General features: G+C 36.6%; 1 protein-coding gene across 6 annotated transcripts in view; it reads left to right on the top strand.

Moving 5' to 3' along the window:
* Positions 1–19,541, top strand: part of LOC127418878 (ankyrin repeat and SAM domain-containing protein 1A) — a 171,063-nt gene that overhangs the window by 113,051 nt on the left and 38,471 nt on the right. For 4 of the 6 annotated variants that reach the window (XM_051659750.1, XM_051659752.1, XM_051659749.1 and 1 more), the window contains 2 exons: positions 12,436–12,486; positions 15,386–15,455. In XM_051659750.1, the coding sequence (XP_051515710.1) occupies positions 12,436–12,486; positions 15,386–15,455 (121 nt within the window). The remainder of the gene's footprint in view (positions 1–12,435; positions 12,487–15,385; positions 15,456–19,541) is intronic. The other 2 variants (XM_051659751.1, XM_051659753.1) reach the window with 1 other exon arrangement.

Here is a 19,541-nt window from a genome sequence, read left to right as displayed (position 1 = left end):
GAATGAGAATTAAAAAAAAGAAGAGGTTCAGGGCTAAACATTTAAGTTCAAATATACTTAGGCTTTTGTAACATTTATACTTTTTACTTGCATTACTTTTGGGAAAATAATGCCCTAAGTGTCTCTTTTAGAAAATACCAAATTATGCCTGTAGCCCAAAGGGTTCCAAAACCATTTAAGTTAGAGTATGCAATTTTAATGTTATGTGCTTCAAAAGGGGAATGGCTCAACAAATTCAACAAAAAAAAAACAAACACTTTTTGTTGGTATTAAGGCTTTCATCCTCTCAGATCTGTAAAAATCAGTTTTCACTTTCTGACCTGACAGTTCCCCCCGTTTGTTGCTGTATTTAATAGTTTGTATAGTAAAGGTGTAAATCTATGAAGACTGACAGTTCTTCACATTTCATCTGTACAGTGGCATGATAGACAACTAGTTGTTAACTGCATTTCTGTTAATACAACACACATCAACTTAAATAATGCTCAAAATTTGGTTGGAACTTCTGAAACATCAATGTAGTCACTTTGTTTATATTATGTAGCTGGCGCTCTTTCACAACTGAAGTATGTGTGAACATGACCGTATATAGCATTCAGAAACAGGACGGAATCATATTCTGCTGATGTCTGAACGTAGCCTAGGTGAAAGATGTGTAAGAAAAAAAAATCCTGCCAAAGTTATCTAATCCAGTCAGAGGTTCAATCTTTAAATCTAGAAATGGGATACAAGTGTACAGGATTCTCGCACAGTTTCCATCACGCCTGATCTTACACTCTTACAGGCGAGACAGTCACAGGTAACAGAAGGCTGTTGCTCATTGTGCAAATGTTTCTCTCTAGTGAGCAGATGAATACAACTGTCTGAGACTATTTTGCTTTGCTGCATTATATTTTCAGCCTTACTTTTGTACAAGAATTACTATTACTGAAGTAAACAGTAGGTGAATGTTCTGGTAAGCACTTGAATGAGTGCCACATTTTTATTTTAGTGCATTAGCCAAAGCTAGACAAGAGTTTCATTATTTATTTAAACTGTCTTGACATGTGCCAGAGCTCAGGGTTTTCTAAAGGTCATCTCTCCCTCCAGGTTTTTCTCATTTTCCATGTCTTTGTCGGTAGGTAAATCTCAACCTTTTCACCACAGCCATAACCTTTCTCAGTGGGTTTTTGAGACATGTTGTTCTCTGTAACAATAACAGTTTAGTCTGGAAATGGTTTGTGTGCTTCTGTTGTAGCAACACCTGTGGCATTCCTTTGTCTTGTGTGCAGATTTTCAAGTGAAATGATGGGAGGTCAGGAAGCATCTAACAATAACTCGCCTGCTGATTTTCTTGCTCTTCAACATATTTCTGATTCTCTCTCTCTCTCTCTCTCTCTCTCTCTCTTTGATTATTTGAACATTTGAGATATTATATGGAAAATATGGAAGTGTGAAATGTCAGTGTAAAACACACACACTCTCTACACATTACTTTCATACACTTATGTGGTAATGTTTTTTTTACTCTCTACTGCCCTCTGCTGGCAAGGCTTAAACAACTTTCTAATCATCACTAATAATCTAGATTCTGTTATGTTTGTTTTTGTAATGATACGGATGAACTGTATTAAATATTGAATATAATGCAACTGCTCACTTAGTTGCATATGTTTATTTGGTTGTCAATTTATCCTTTGAGTTTAGATTATACTGCTTGGTTCAGCTGTCTATCTTTCTGCCTATCTGTCACTGTGTATTGCTGTCTTTAGCCAGTTAAAGTACTTGTTCAATGTACTATTTCAGCATATTATAAAGAAACAGGAGAATGTAAATAGTAAGTAATTACAGTGTTTTGCAGCTTTTTGTGCCTGCATCATTTGGAGAGTACACAGCCAAAGTGCTAGTGTATTGAGGAAAAATGCCCTCATTTCTGAAATAGCTATATATTTCATAAATAATCAAAAGTGATGTAATTTGTGGATATTAAATTAGATATGTAAATATACACCCAACAAGTACTTTATTAGGAACACATCAACACCAACTTATTCATGCAAGTATCTAATCAGCTAATTGTGTGGCAGCAGTTCAATGCATAAAATCAGGTAGATACGGGTCAGGAGCTTCAGGTAAAGTTCACATCAACCATCAGAATTGGAACAAATGTGATCTCCGTGATATGGAGCGTGACATGAATGGTGGTGCCAGATAGGCTGGTTTGAGTATTTGTGTAACTGCTGATCTCCTGGGATTTTCACACACAACAGTCTCTAGAATTTACTCTGAATTGTACCAAAAATAAAAAACATCCAGTGAGCAGCAGTTCTGCGTACAGAAATGCCTAGTTGATGAGAGAGGTCAACGGAGAATTGCCAGACTGGTTCGAACTGACAATGTCTACGGTAACTCGGTAACCGCTCTGTACAATTGTGGTGAGAAGAATATCATCTCAGAATGCACAACATGTCGAACCTTGATGGGCTACAACAGTAAAAGACCACGGTGGGCACTTTATTAGGACCATAGTGTTCCTAATAAAGTGCTTAGTGAGTGTATATCGAGCCCCACACAGTTAAGTTGTAAACAGATGTGTATTTTTGTTGCATTTTCACTTGTAAGTTTATGGAACATAAACAAAATATAAAAACACCAGATGCTCCTTATTTAAACAAGCCCCAATACACTGTGATATTATGCATAGGTCTTCAAATAATTTTGGAGAAAATGTGACACTACCTCAGATATTTTTATTTTTATTTTTTACAAAGTGGACTAGTCACAGCTGTTGAGGCCGTAATACGTAGCCTATGCTTAGGTTCAACGCAGAAGTGTGAATCAGCCTTTAGTGCATTGAATTCACCTGACTAGCAATTCAATTGATTCATTAGTGGTATCTGCATCATTAAGCATCACTACTACTAGTGCCCATGCTTTGGGTTTGGGATTTGACCAAACCCCTAATCACAGGCATCACTTTGTTTTAAACAGTTGTGGGGATCTTTGCACTGACATGCTGTTATTGAGGTCTCGGAGGTAGGATACAGTATACATGATAAATACAAATTATTCACAATAATATTTTACAGTTTTGATAAACAAATAGTCAGCAACACCCTAACAACCACCCATAACACCCTAGCAATATTGTACAGACTACTCAGAACAAAATGGCAGTGGCTTAGCAAGCACTACTAAAGATGTCAGGCCAACTCCAAAATTGTGGTGGTGACTTGCATGCCACCACAAGCACCACTCACATTTTCTTCAAAAAGGTGAAAATCTAGCTTTCATATGTTGTCCTTTTGTGTGGACAGTCTGTTCTGAAGTCCCTAACATCCAAACACCAGTCTACCATCATCTACTGTTGTCTGTTTTCTGTGAGTCTCTCTCTCTGTCGCTCTCTCTATGTCTCTCTCTCTCTCAGTCCTCCCCCAGTGGTCTCAGCTGGCTGGTCCGGGACACTTCGCTGCTTTGAGTGACAGCGTGTGGTTGCAAGAACACAACACCCATCACTTTCACCCTGTGTGTGTGTCTTCCCATTCTCTTACGAAGTCGAATTTTTCATACAAAGGAGGATTTGACTTGCATGAGGGTCTCGGTGTGTGTGTGTGCATGTGTATGGCAGGGGGCTGGGAGATAAAGGCAGCTCATGCAAATATAGGCCCGTGTCAGGATTAGACCGAACGTGACAATGTTGGAAGCGCTCTGTTTGGAGCAGCACATTTAGAAAGGGGAGGTCTGACTCTGAACAGAATACTTAACCCGAGATACTTAAATGAATCCCGTCTCCTCTGTTCACATCCGTCCATCTATTCATTCATCCGTACAGTGTTTCATTCGGGCCCGATGACTGCCACCAGACCAGCGTTCATGAGTGTCATTATTTTCTACCTGTCAGCTGCTCTGCTCACATGATGACATTGGTTTTTAAAGTTGTTGCCATATACAAGGAATTTAACAGTGGTGTTTTGTCATTAATCTCAGATACAAGTTTAAGACCGTAAGGAGATGGAGAGAGAGCATTGAAATGGCCGATTAACAGCATGTCTGTTTAATCTGGATTTGTCTGTACACACTATTACTTTTGTTGTAGTTGTAGGTAAGGGGTAAAGTCACCTTATTTCATTTTGTTTCTGCATTTTTAAAAGTTCACTGTAGTCGATCAGGATTTGGGGCTCTTTGGAGAGCTTTAAAATTACTATTATGTTTGTTTACTTCAGTAGGCTAGTTTGTTTAGTTTGTTTACTGTTTTTAAAAGCTATAATTGAACTTTAGAAACAACTTTTATTTTATTTTGTTTTTGAAAAACTAAAAGCCAGTGTTGCATATTTCAAATCAAATCCCTTTATTGTCACTCAACCATATACGCAAGTGGGTGAAAGTCTTGGGTGCGGTTCCGAGCAACATAGCAGTCATGACAGTGATGAGACATATACCAATTTACAATAAACATCAGATTTACACAACACAATTTACATAACTAATATACACATATTACACACAACACAATATAGAATACACAGTATTCAGTAAAAAAATAGTATATATAAAATATACAGTAGTTTGTATTGTGCTGAACACAATATTTTAAGGAATATAATATTTTAAGGAGATACAGCAGTGTTTCGCAAAGATTTGTTTATTTTAGTTAATTTTTTGGACCAGAACACTTTTGGGCAGTGTTGGCTATGATTTAATTTATTTCCCGAAACTTGAGATCTGCAAGACCACTGACCACTGTATCACAATGATTAGCATACGAAATAAACTTTTGTAAATAAAAGTTTGCCACAATTTTTATTTTCCTAAACATTTAAAAACTATAAGAACAATTTATTGTTCTTTGACTATTTTGACGCTGTTTTTGTACATGATTTTCCATCTGTAATCCCAGAACACTTTTTGTGCTAGTTTTTGCTACAATTTTGGTTTATTTCCCTAAAATGTATGCAAATTAAGCTGTAAAATAATTATTGCATGTTTTCATGTTGTGCAAACAAAATAGACTTTTGTAAATGTTTTTTTTCCATCGTTTGTGCCAGAACACTTTTTGTCAGTATTTACTGTTGACTTATTTCCCTTTCTAAAAACTATTAGACCAATATAGCATTTTTTAATAATTATCATATGAAATAAACTTTTGTAAATTAGATTTTCCTCTTGTTGTGCCAGAATATTTTTTTTGCATGTTTGCTTTGATTTTCTTTCATTTTTCTTAAATATTAACAAAAACTGAGACCAATAACACATTCTTTGGTTTAGCATTCATAAATAAGATTTTTCCTTTATGCCACAACACTTTTCAGTAGTTTGCTACAATTTTGATTGAATTTTTCCTAACCTTTTTTAAAACTATAAGACCAGTGCTGCATGTTTTAACGATTAGCATATGAAATAGACTTTCATGAATACGATTTTCAAAATACTTTTTCCGAAGTGTTTGCGTTGATTTTTATTTATTTCCCTTAATATTTAAAAAACGAAAGACCGATATCCATAATTTGACAATTATGATAAACAATACTTGCATAAGATTTCCTGTTTGTAACTGCATAACACTATCTTGCCTGTGTTTGCTACAATTTGTTTTTTCCAGAACAATTTCAAAACTACAGTATAAGAACAATATGGCATGTTTTAACAGTTAAAATTAAATTTTCTGTTTGGAATGCCAAAATACTTTTCGTCAGTGTTTGCTACAATTTTTATTTATTTCCCTAAACTTAAAATCTGTAAGGCCAATGTTGCATTTTTAAATGATAAGCATTTGAAATAGACTTTTTAAAATATTTTCAGAATATGTTTTCACCAGTGTTTGGTACAATTTTATTTCCCTAAAATATTCAAAACTTTGAGGCCAGCGTTGCATTTTTTTAACGATTTGCAAATTTAGCATATATGAAATAGACTTTGGTAAAGAAGATTTTCAGAGTAATTTTCCCTCCAGTTTTTTCTTTGATTCTCTTACATTTCCCTAAACATTTTAAAAGTTGTAATTCTGATGTCGCATTCTTTGATGATTAGCATACACAATAGACTTTCAAGAATAACATATCCTGGCACAACACTTTTTTTTGCCAGTGTTTGCTTAAAAGTTTACATCCACGTTTATAATATGAAATAGACTTTTGTAAGACTTTCGGCTTATTGTGCCAGAACAGTTTTGGCTACAATTTTAATGTATTTCCTTAAACATTTTCAAAACTATGAAACTGATATGGCATAATTTGACCATTAGCATTAGCAAATAGACTTTCATAAATGTTATGCCAAAATATTTCCAAAGTTTGCTGATTGATTTGCTGATGATTTTGATAACATTTGTTGATAGACAGAGGCTTTTCTGGTCTGATCTGCGCTTGTGAATCGCTCTGCTCGCTCAGGGTCTCTTGGCACCTGACTGGGCAGGAGTGGGTCTGAGTCTGGGATGGTCGAATTTGTGCCAGCCTGGCTCTTTTGTGAGGAGTTCTTGCCACACGGTCTTGGTCCTTTTGCTCTTTTGTTTGCCCTTACCAGCTGCCTAGGGTCTTTGTGGCCCACTTCTGAATAGATTGCTGCTGTGCCATACTACAAACACACAATCCTCCCTCTACGCACCCTGTGGCTCATCTATACTTCAGCTGTCGACCTGTGACTCCGCCGTGGCCTTGACTCTGCTATTGTTTGAGCTGTTTACCATGAAGAGGCCCTCGCGACTCCTCACAATCATTCTCTCTCTCTTTCTGTATTATCCCAAGAAACTAACTACAGGCCCTCAGAATCAATATCGTTGTTTTGTGTGTGTATTGTGTGTGTGTGTGTGTGTGTTTTGTGTCTGTGGGGATTGCATGCTGCTCTCTCTCAGGTTTGGATCTATCTTCTCTACAGAGGAATATTAATGCCACCTGCTGTCTTTCTGAAACAGAGTTTACTCCAGACTTGAAACAGCTTTGGGACATTTTAGGAAAGATTTTATGTTTTGACTGTTAGATTTTCCAATTGTTGAGCCTGAACACTTTTTTTTTTTTTTTTTTTTTTTTTTTACTTTTTAAAATCAACAAGACCAGTATAGCATGTTTAAATGATTAGCATACAAAATGCAGTAAACAGTAAATAAACTGTTTAACCTTAAAAAAGAAAGAAAAAAAAAAAGACCAATATCACATGTTTTGAAAAAGAACAATAGACTTTTAGTAATTGTATTTAGGAATATTCATTTTGTAAATATATTTGTACTTTTAAAAACAATTTGTTAAGCCATTATTATTATTACTATTATTATTATTATAATTCTATATTTTTTTTTTACTAGTGTTTGATATGGTTTTGATTCATTTTAAAAACTTATTTTATTCAATGTTTTGACTATATTGGTTACCAGTAATTTCTTTCTTACCGTCTTTGAATTATCTAACTGACTACGGGCCCTGAGAATTAATAATGTTGTTTTATTTTGAGTGTGTGTTGTGTGTGTTTTATATCCGCAGGGATCACAGGCTGCACTCTCAGGTTTGAATTTATCTCATCCACTGAGGTGCATTAATGCTGCCTGCTGTCCTGCTGATGAGAATCTGAATTGCGTTTTCAATACAATTTTCATGTTGAATGAGAATGGCCTGCGGCTCAAGGTTGTGTGTGTGTGTGTGTGGCCCCTTGTCCACAGGTCTGGAACTGTTGTGTGCGTTTTCACTAGAGCTGTGCAATATGGACAAAAAAAAGTCATATCATTATTTTTAGAAAGGTATTGTGATTTTTAATTGCGATTTTCACGAACGTTTTTCCTTACATTCAAAACATGCATTTCAGTGTTCAAAAACACATTTCAGGTGGGAAAAATAAACAAAATTATCTTTGCATAAATGACAGATGAGAGCGTTGGTTATTTATTTTATTTGTTTTATGCCTTTTTTGTTTTTCTTTATTCACCTTCCCAATTTCTGTTCTGTTTTCTTACTGGTACCTTTTTTGTGCGCTGAATTCTGATTGGCTTGATCTAGTCAGTGTGCAAACGATATGCACCAATAAGAATAAATAATTAAACATCGTAGAATTCAGGGTTAAAAAGAATAAATAAGAAATTGCACATTCTCATATTGCGATTTTTATTGTGATTGCGATTAATTGTGCAGCCCTAGTTTCCACCACAGAAAAGGCAGTTCCGAGGTGGAAAACTTGTCTCCGCACTGGCCCCTAAAACCTGTTGGTCTCGAGCCATGTACCACTAATGTCAGAGACCAAGTAAATGTTTACCAAATTAATCTTCAAAAGAACACCAACAACTGACACAAAACAAAACTATATCACTCCCATTATAGTTAACAAAGCTATTTAAACTATAAATGCATTGTGACAAACACTGACAGCCATCCTGTTTCTATGTTCTGTATGTGGTGTTGCACCGTGCACCCCCCCACCCCACCCAATCCATTTATTTTCCCTGTCCATTATAAATATGTGGATGAATTTAGTTATATATTTAAATAACTTTTGTTCATTGCAATAAAAGCAGTTTGAGACTTTTATAAACACAAACAAAAAAATCAAGAAATAAACCTAAAAATGCCAAAATATTTCTAGAGGAAGTAGGGTTAAGGTGTGGATTAGGATATACTAATCTTAATTCACACCTTAACCCTACTTTTTATGAAAGTCTCAAACTGGTTTTATTGCAATGGACAAAAGATATTTAAATATACTTTATATACTGTATATAAAAAAATAAAACTGTGGTATGTCCCCATTTAGTTAGTTAAGTAAGTGTGTGTGTGTGTGTGTGTGTTTGCTTTGCTCAGAGGCTTGGCAATAAGCGTTTTGTATTCAATAATATATTTCCTGTTAACCCCCTTGGGTTTGAAGTGGGTCATTGGATTGTGTCAAAATTGTTTTATAGTCCATACACACAAACACCATATTCCTCATGCATGTCAATGAGTCGAATCTAATGTGCCAGACTTTGGATCAAACAAAATGTTTCATTAACGTAACTGCTGATCTCTTCACTAAACGATAATCCCTTAACTAGTTTTTCACCTTTGGTCCTTGTTGACTGTTGAGCAGTGCTATCAATGGCTGCAGTAAACTTTACGAATAAACTCTTATTACAGTAAATAATGGCACTCTGGGGGGGCTTTTCAGAGGCTCGTGGAAATGAAAGAATGTTTACCTCTAGGAAGTGTTCACTCTTTTACTTGCACTTTACACCACAACAATCCAGCTCCACATAGCTGTACACCAAATTGGATTGCAAAAATAATGTCACCAAACAGATTTCCCGAACACCCCCTCCAGCCTGCCTTTCTTTGATATGTAGTAAATATAATGCTTAGTGTGCCACAAACATAATTATTTGAATGTACTGGCTCTTGAGCTGTTTAGCAAACACAAACAGTATATAATGCAAGCTCTCTTGCTGATGCAGAAAACATCTCTTAATTATTTAGCATTTATTTACTCATTTACTTTCTTTGCATGCAATATTTCTCAGTTTGATTCATTAGTTGAGCAATGCATAATATGTGTGTGATTATGACACGCTTTGTCTTATTAGCATGCAACGCTGTTCCTCTAGACTAAGTTTAAACCAGTCTGCCAGTAGGGAGATATATATATGTTTAGAAAAAGAGAGATAATGGAAGATAGAGAAGCTTGAAGAAGCTCAAGTAAGCTCATTCAGAGACCTTTTAACCTGATGTAGATCACTTGTATTAAAATTAATGGGAGAAATTGGAATGCCCAATATGTTGGATGTAGAAAATTCAGTCCCGCCTTACAGGTAAAAGAGCCCATCACCTTTTAGATATAGACATTGCCTGTCAGTATTTTTATATATATATATATATATATATATAAGATATAACCGATAAAAAAAAAAAGAAGAGAAAAATACAATAGCGCTATAATTCATGCCACTAGTATCCATAGAAAATAGCTGCCCGGGAGCTGTTTTCAAAATCGTAACTTTTCTAAAAACAAGCTGCTTTTTCCAACAAGCTCTGTTAAAATGGCTTCACTCACATTTACATACACACCAGTATGCTGACAACGACCAAATTCTGCTAATTAAAAAAATCTGACCACACAAGAAAACTGCATTCCCATGAGATTTGAGATCATTCTCTGCTTCTGCCCTCAAAACGTAAACGCACAACACTTGCACACATTGAATAAGCTGGTAAGAAGGCTGGAAAAGGTGTTTACACACAAACACAAAATCAGGGTAATGGGCAAAATTTGACATATGCCGATCATTCCTTGCTTGAACTGTTTATGGCCCCGGTAAAGGAAAGCCATTTAAGGTGTTTACATAACCACACACATTGTCGACATTTTCCGTAATCGGTGTAAGATCGTTCATGTTAACGCTCCTCGAATCTAGTTGAATTGGTTCAATTAGGCAGTTCATTCCAATGAACCGGTTCCAGAAACGACTCCATTCATTTCATTCCTTGCATGTCATTTTGCTTTTTTTTTTTGCTTTTTTTTTTTTAAGGAAATTATTTAGTTACTAAACGAATGCAATTCATTACTATATTTTCGATTGGAATTTGTAAATTAGGTAGTTTTATTTAATAAACATTTTATGTTATTACTCATTGTTTTTGTGCCATATATAATGTAGGCTACTGCTAAATAACTGATTTCTTCTGATCATACAGTCAAACATCTGGCTGAGCAAAATCAAATGCTCCTTGATTGTTTGGGATAAGAGTTCATTGTTCTATGAAAAAATACTGTAACTGCCAGAAAACTTAAAAGTAAAAAACAAAAACCCCCAAAAAACTTCAACATACATAAGTGGAACTGAGGAAAAAAGTAAGTAAATAAATGTTTGATATGACCCAGTTACGAGAGACTAGTTTTTTGTCTGGAAATATACAGTATATGACAACAAGATCAAGTTTGTACCGAGTCTTGCGTTTTCTCACAATAGTTTTGTGTTCACTCACACAAACTTTTGTGTTCCCTCGCAATAATTTGCATTCCCTCTCAATACGTTTTGCGTTCTCTCGCAAAGTGTTATGTTTCCTTGCAAAAGTTTTGCATTCTCTTGCAATAGTTTACATTCCCTCGCAACATTTTTGGGTTCCCTTGCAATAGTTTTTCGTTCCCATGCAGTAGTTTAATTCTCTCACAATAAGTTGTACTTCTCTCGCAATAGTTTGCCTTCCCTTGCATACAGAGCCATACATGTGCATTGCCGTATGGTGTAACTGTGCCTGTCTATTTAACGCTTTCTTCGCCAAACCATATTCTCCAGTTGCGTCGTTAGACTTGAGATGAGCTGCGGTGCAAATGCGTACTTTTTTTTTGTTTGTTTGTTTGTTTTTTATCGAGAAACTTTACACTCCTAGTTTCTACTGTGAGGGAATGCAAAACTTTTTGCTAGGCAACACAAAAGTCAGCAAAACTGAACATGGAAGAATAGTCAAACATATTTATATAAATTTTTTAGGTTGCAGTTATTTTGAACATTGTAGTATAATGCTAGTTTGTTTTTGTTGTACGACTCATGGTTTTGAAGTGGAGCTGCTGGGGAAAGTCTCATTTAGCTTCGGAAATCAATACATTTCCCCTCTTGCCTCAACAAAAGTGATCTAACTATATGCCTGTCCATCTATATTTTGTATGTTTTGTCTGTCTGGATATAACAGTGTGAAAAATATGCAAAAGACAGAATTTGAATGGCTGTACAAACTGCAGTGAGTGCTCTCATAGATGTGAGGTATATTGAATGAATGAGAAAGCTCTGCCATGGGACAGAGGGATGTCAGATATAATTGATGAGTCTTCTTCCTTCTGATGGATTCTGGATGAGTCTGGAATGAAAAGACTTCTCACAGTTAATCCTTAAATGAAAAATGCTCTCTAGTTGTACATGGAGCCAAAGCAGCACTATAACTTCATGATCAAAGCATTTCCACTTCCCTCTATCCCAGTCGATTCATTTTTTTGAAAACCATTCAAATGTTCAGAATAACTGGTGCCTTTTCAAAGTGTTTGTTGCAGGAAGCACGGGCACTGAGGTGTCAACCCTACCTTGATTTCACTGTTTTTATATTTAGTTATAATTCATTGTATTAAAGGGTTAGTTCACCCAAAAATGAAAATTATATTATTTACTAACCCTCATTTTGTTCTAAATCTGTATGACTTGACCTTTTCCTTGGAACACAAAAGGAAACGTTAGGCAGTACGTTAGTTTCAGTTGCCATTCACTTCTATCGTGTGGAAAGTGATGAAAGTGAATGACTGAGACTAACATTCTGCCTGACCTCTCCTTTTGTGTTCAAAGGAAGAAAGAAAGTCATACATGTTTGAAATAACATGAGGGTAAGTAAATGATTATAGAATTTTCATTTTTTCAGTGAACTATCCCTTTAAAGCGTTCCTCTTAGGTGCCATTGTCGAAGACCAAACGTTGTTCTCCTTTTAGACAAAATGGCGATTCAACCTAAGTTGGTTTTCTCCCTACAGAGACACAGGCATTCTCTCTCTATTCCATGGAGACGCCGGCCTACCCAAAAAGTAAGATACGCCACACGTACCTCTGGCTTCCCGTCAACCTCTTCTGTTTGCTGCTGTACATGGGGTTATTACAATTTCAGCAGAATGAACCACTGGGTTCTTTTATGTAATTTCTATGTTTTCCAAAAAATGAAAATTCAATCATTTACTCATCCTCATGTTGTTCCAAACCCATATGGCTTTCTTTTTTCCATGAAACACAGAGATGTTGTGTGTAATGTTCATGCTGCTCTTTTCCAAACAACTAAATTATTATTTACTGAACATTTTCCCCTCTGCCATAGCAAATCTCAATTGCACATGGATATTTAAATTTGGCACCAAGTTTGACAATAGATAAAATCAAACTGATTTGGTTCTTTATTTAATTGTGCTTGTTCTTCACACAAAGCTACTGTATGGCTTCAGAAGACTTTGAATATAGTGCATGAGTTTTATCAACTACTTTAAGATGCTTTATGGTGTGTTTTTTTTGTCGTTTTTGGAGCTTGGCCCCTCATTGTTTGCTTTCTTAGTTTTTCATTGCTGCATGAACATTATTCAGAACATCTCCTTTTCTGTTCTATAGAAGAGTCATGTAAATCATATGAGCTCTGAACAGCATAAGGGTGAGTAAATAATGACAGAAAATATATTTTTCAGTGAACAATTCCTTTACATATTTGACTGTCACTAGAAGTTTGGAAGCCTTTGACTGCATCCTCTTGCAGACCCCCTTGGACCAGCTTTACTGTGCAGTGGTGGCAGTATTCAAGCTCCTCTGTCTATCTGTCTTGCTTTCTTTGATCTTGCTACTTTTGATAAACCATTGCTTGGCAGCTTTGCTGTCACTTAAGCTGAATAATTTTTTCCTTTACTAACTCAAATTTGTGAAAGCATTTGCTAGAATTTCTGACAGAATTTAGCATCAGTCTTAAAGACACTTTATTCTCTAATTAAAATAATTTGTGTGCGCCATTTTTAATTGCCTCGTTTCCCCTTTCTCTGTCTTCTTATTCATAATATGCAACTTTGCCGCTATACTCAAAGAATTATGAGCTGCCTTAGTACATCAGTAGAATTATGAACTGTTAAGGACAGAGAGAACTCATTGACCCTTGACTTTTTTTATTTTTATTAATTATTGATCATTGAATTAATGATTTCCAATACTGACAGTATAGACATGGTAAGCGAGATAATGCTAATTTGCTGATGCTCCAGTTATGTAGCCAATGTCCTTTCTCTTACTGCATCATTTTGTCAGTCACTGAAGAGGGTATACGTCATGATCAAAGAATGCTGACTCACCTATAGCCAAAGAGATCCAAGAGAAGAGTAGCTTGCATGTTATTAGACCATGCTAAATTCCTTGTTGGGGATGATAGCAGTAGGGAAGCTGATATTGTCACTCAAATCTCAAAAAGATGCACAGCAGAGAAAATAACGTTATCTGTTAACTTGATTTACTGAAGTACGACATGTTCCTGGATTAAGATCCTTGTTGCTCCTGAAATATAATTCCTGTCAACCAATCAGATTTTAGTGTTAGGGCTGGGGTTAGGGGTTTGAACAACATTTTTAATCTATCGTTTTCTTATTTCAGGGGGTGGGTTATATTAAGGGTAAGGGTTTGGTTTAGGTGTTGGGCTGTGGTTGGGCTGATTTGTCAGTTGAAACATGTTCCTTCTTATGGATGTCAAAAATACTGGTACTTTGGTACCAAGGCTATATGGGGGAAAAAAAAAAAAAAGATGTAATGATCCTATTCTTTTACAGTACTGGTAGTACCAAGTAACGACTTACCCTCATGCTATCTGACTGAAAGGTGGTTGTTAAAAAATGCTCAGATCTCTTAATATTAATTGAAAAACAATTTTTAAATTGAAAAACGAAAAATTTTAAAAGGAAAACTTAACTGATCTTATTTTTTTTTTTTTCAATTGCTATATACTTGGTTTGCTTTAATACTAATTTAGTATGACTTTTATCTAAACAATCAAACAACATTAAATAAACAGTCATAACCATAACCCTATGCCTAACCATAACCCTAACATTAGAGATAAATTATGGATTTACAGTATAAGAATGGTGTGTAAGCTTCTATGCCTAATATTAACTCTAAACTTAACCCTAATTTCTGATTAGTTGAAAGGAAGGCTTGTTCCTGAGCCAAAAAGGATGGTAAATTAATTTAGGGTCAACATTCTTAGATTTTCCAACCTCACTGATTTTAAGAGTATGGTAGGTTTAGAGTTATTGATGTGGTTAGAGCCATGATTGATTGATAGGAAAATTGTTCCTGAACCAACAGATGATATTGATTCATTATCAAGTCCTACTTGGCAAAAATTATTTTGATATAAACGCATTAACTAAACAGATCTGAACAACTAAAGTCAGAACTCCTAGCTTTAACCTTATACCTCTTCAAAATGTGCTGTCCTTCAAGTATGACATTTAGCAAGTTGGACTAGTGATTGATGAAGGTGAAGGCATGAAAAGATGATGTACATTGTTTTTTTGTTCTCTTGCATGTTTTAGGAGTTTGTCTCAGGCTTTGTTGGGATTTTGGGATAATGGGCAAATGATTCTTTATGCAGGTTGGTTTGTCTGCCAGTTTTTGCATGGGTAACTAGGGGTCTAGGTTGTGTGCCACCAGTGCACCAGTGACTGAATTGGTAATAGCTGATGTAACTAATTACTGCACCGTCCAAACATTTGGTCATCGATTATTTAGGACCTGCATGATTCTTATAATCTTGGAGTCATAGATGGTGTTTAGATGAAAGTAATCTGAATTCCATCGGAACAATCGTTGTGACATGAATTATGAGCTGCTTTTTTAAATTGCTTATGTTGTATTTGGATAGTGTCTTAAAGTGGTTGTTCCACGGTGTTTGTTTTTCTCTTACAGATTGAGAAGATTATGACTCTCATCGGAGCCGGCATTGATTTCTCCAAAGACCAGGAGTGCCCTGCTTCAGGTATGAGCAGTTGCTACCCTTTCAACTCATTTGTGTCTGTAGAATGCCTTCCTGTTTAAAAATTGTTCAACATGGAAGGATGTAAGTAATTTCTGTTATTATAATCCATAATACATGGAACAAATTTCTGGTCGAAAGTTTTAAAGTTTAATTTAGAGGGGAGAATGTTATATTGTTACTGCTTATTTTACTCAGTTAGGTAGTTAACGTTATTATCTCTTGACAGTAACTGAGCACGAAGTGTCTTTGTGGATTGTATATTTGAATGAGATGCTGCCATTGTGTTGGCTCCCCTATCAAATCAGACCTGAGTAAGCAATCCAGCAGTGAAACACAATAATCTCTTTATGGGCAAGAGGAGGATGAAGGCCAATCCAGAAGGGTTACATTAGTGAAGAAAGGATATTGGGTTGGCTGACCCTTTAAATGGAATATGAGGAATCCCAGTGTGGTGTTGAAGGATGTAGGGACATTTGAGAGTTAAATCAATGGACGCTTAGATGCTTGATGATTCAGCCTTGATGATGTGTGACCTTATGCTATATGGAAGTGGCTCGACTATTGACCTTCTGGAATAAACCAAACTACAGTACTCAAGACCGGTGGGACGGACCACATCGAAACATGGTTGCTGTACCACCTGCTCCTTCAAGCACAGTTGGCAAACTCCTGCAAAAATTAATGGAAAAGCTGTTGGTCTTAAAGTTTAACCTTGAATAAAACATCATTTTCTTCAATTTATATATGTCCTAAGCCTGTAAACATTGCTTAAAGTGGGTTTAGTCTTTGCAAGGGGCCTCTGTGCTCCAGCTGGACTCATTGTCCCATATAAGCACAAAGCCTTGCTAGAGGACCAGTCCTTCCTCTGTCCTTTTGTCACATGGCACTGCTTCTGACCTCATTTCCTGTTGCCTGAAGGCATTCTGCTTGGACATGACTTTGCTCTTGGAAGGCTTTAAATTATATTAGTGCTGCTTGTTAAGGTACTGATATCTCAAATGATATCTTAAATTGTGCAGCTTGTTGAGGAGAACTGGTGTTACTTTTCTAAGCAATCACATGTACAACTTTTTCCTGGCAGGTGATAAAATGGGCAAAGAATTCCTGAAGGCTCAGTCATATTTACCTTTGCTTAGCAAAATTCCACTGGTGAAGAAGGTGTGGTTGGATGTAACGAAGCACCTTCCACAACGCTGATAATATGCACGTCCAAGTTCATTAAACTTGAACCCATGTGAAATTTAGTAGAGAACTTCTTTGCCACCAGAAGTCTAACAGGCGGAATTCCTGATCACGCAGATTCCCATTGAGATGACTGTATTTAGCCCGTGGAATTTTGCTGTGCACAATTAAATGTAACCAAGCCTTTAAGCCCTGTACTCACAGGCAGCGACTTAATCACTTGATGTCGCTAGTCTGTACTGTGAAGTCGCTAGTGGGTGTTCCTACTGCTGTCGCTCTAACGTTATTGGTGGACTGCACGTCTGGCCATGTCTTTTGATAATATGATCACATATGAGGCTTTTTGTTAGTAAAGCTACAATTTAATTCTAATTTAACAAGGAATCTGTTTTCTTGTCCCTAAAAATGCACATTCTGCAGGGGAGAGTGTTTTTATATGAACTGCAGCAGTGCTCACTGCATCATAACATTAATAAGACGAACACACTATCAATGTACGAATCAGACTCACTCAGACTGCCAAAAATTTATTTTCCATGCATCATTTTTTTATTATATCCATGTATGTGGTTACAGACAAACAGTGAAATCGCTCACGGAAACTTTAACTTCTCCTCTGTCTTGCTTGCATTCGACTCCAGGAGACGGGTGACGTGAGCTCCACTGAGAAAGACTTCACTCCTATTGGTTGTTGCTCCCGAAAGTCGCTCCTCATTTGCATCAAGTTAAACTTTTCTCAACTTGGTCATGTCGCTCGCCATGCCCACATCTAGTGGTTGCTGGGACCCTTGCCATATCTGTTGACCAGAAAATCATAGAGGCTTGGAAGTTGGCTCATTTGTCTTGGGCCAGTAAGTAACTGCCTACCAACTACCCAGCAACCACCCAGTGCACCCTAGCAATGCTCTAACAATCACTAAACACACAAGAAACAGCATAGCAATATCATAGTAACCACCCTGAACTCCCCAGCATCACATCAGCAAGTGTTTGCATGGGAAAGAACAATTTTCTTCAGATAATGTAAAAATCTTGTTTTGCTAGTACTTTTTATATCACAATGATTTCAGTCTTCAGTGAAAGATAACTGAACTTTTATGCATAAAATTCATTGTTTTGTTTTTTCTATTGAATTGTTACTATAGAATTTTGATTCTGCCGAACTCCTAATGCAATTCAAAATCTTTGTTATTGGGTAGTTTTACAATTCACTTTCTAAAGCATTGGTTATCATATAAAGTACACAATTACAATTTGAATGGAAGCCTGCAAAAGGATTGTTGTCAGACTTTGCTCAATTTGTTCTTGTCTATGTTGAGAATGGTGCTGAAATATTAACATGGATTGGGAGGTTGGGAAGTTGGGAGAATTTGAAAAAGAACTGCCCTGCAGCTCTGCAATAAAACCAGATCTCCATCCTGAAGCTATGCATATGCTCATGTGTTTGTGCTTTGCTTTCTTGATAATCACCACTTTGCAATACACCTCTTTTTTTATTTGTCTTTTGAAGCAATGGCTATTCAATTACTGGTTTATTCAACAATAGGAAGACCCAAGAGAAATTGTCCTGGTTGGGTCAATGGACAGGACAAAGGTTTGATGAGTCTTTAGACAATGGACAGCAGGCCTGCAGTTTCTTTTAGGGGAAGAGAGAGAGATCGAGGAAGGGAGGGAGGAGAAGAGATGGGGAAAGGGAGGGGAGAGGGGGAGGGAGGCAAATAGAGCAAGAGACCGAGCAAGCGCTGCAGAGCAGAATTGACAGCGTCCGGCAGAGCAAGAAGAAACCACACCTATTTCAAAAGGATTGCTGCTGTATTTCCAGGAACATCTAGACTGATCCGCACCACTCGTTCAGCAAAGTTGTGCCGGCATTCTGTGTAGCAGGTTGTGGGACAAGCAAAACACCCCTGACCTTTTATTACTTAAACAGAGCTCAACTACTGGCAGACGAGCTGTCTAAAGAAACTAGAGGAGTATCTTCATGTCTGCAATGTACTCTAGGATTGTCTGATCTTTAAAGTGCACCTACTTTCTCTGTTTGGATTTCTACTGAAGCTTCACTGATTCTGAGAGACTTTGCTGTGTGGGAAAAGCATGTCTGTTGTTCTTTTGTTGTTGAGAGTCACTGATTAAGTTGAATGACTCAGACGGATACTAGTCCTCATTATGTGATTGGTTCTCTATTCTCTCTGTTTTTAATTCTGGTATGATTAATCAGACTTCGGGTTAGTGTTTATCAGTGAGGCATATGCATGGTTCCTTACATATTAATCTTTCTTTCAAATACTTATATTTCTAAATGTGACAGATAGCTGGCTCATGTTAAGGTTTATACAAAGAATTTTAGTAGAGCAGAGACCTGATGTAGGAGCTCTCTACCTTTAATATATTTATCACACAGCTGTGTACCTTTGATATTAGGAATTGTCTTTGTACAATGCAAGTCATGCAACTCTGTCTGGCTTTTAATTTAACAGAGAGATTGGATTAGAAGTTAATTCACATGATGTTTAAGTGGAGAGCGCAGTGGGCACATTACATTTAAGAGCTTCCAGGCTCACAGTAATTTTAGTTGCACTAAGGAGACCAGGAGATTTGTAACATTTTAAAGCAAGTTATTGGTACTTAATTAGTCACTCGGCACGAGTTTGTGCTGTTCATGGGATCTTTAGAGATGACAACTTGGGTGAATGCCTTTCTGTTATTGGCAGAGTTGCATGGACAACAACAGCCTAGTTGAGGGTTATATGTGTACCTACCTCCTCATAGTTACCCCAGGAGGTAAATACCAACTTTTCACCTTGGGATGTGTTTCCTTGCCCTCTGCAGTGCTTTTTCTCATTAAACAGTCCAGAAATTAGAGTTGAAGCATGCAAAGATGGATCTGCAAGCTCACACTTTCAC

Source organism: Myxocyprinus asiaticus, chromosome 28 (assembly GCF_019703515.2).
Source record: "Myxocyprinus asiaticus isolate MX2 ecotype Aquarium Trade chromosome 28, UBuf_Myxa_2, whole genome shotgun sequence".
NCBI classification, from domain to species: domain Eukaryota; kingdom Metazoa; phylum Chordata; class Actinopteri; order Cypriniformes; family Catostomidae; genus Myxocyprinus; species Myxocyprinus asiaticus.
Note: the sequence above shows the minus strand (reverse complement) of the source record. Positions and strands in the feature narration are given on the sequence as shown.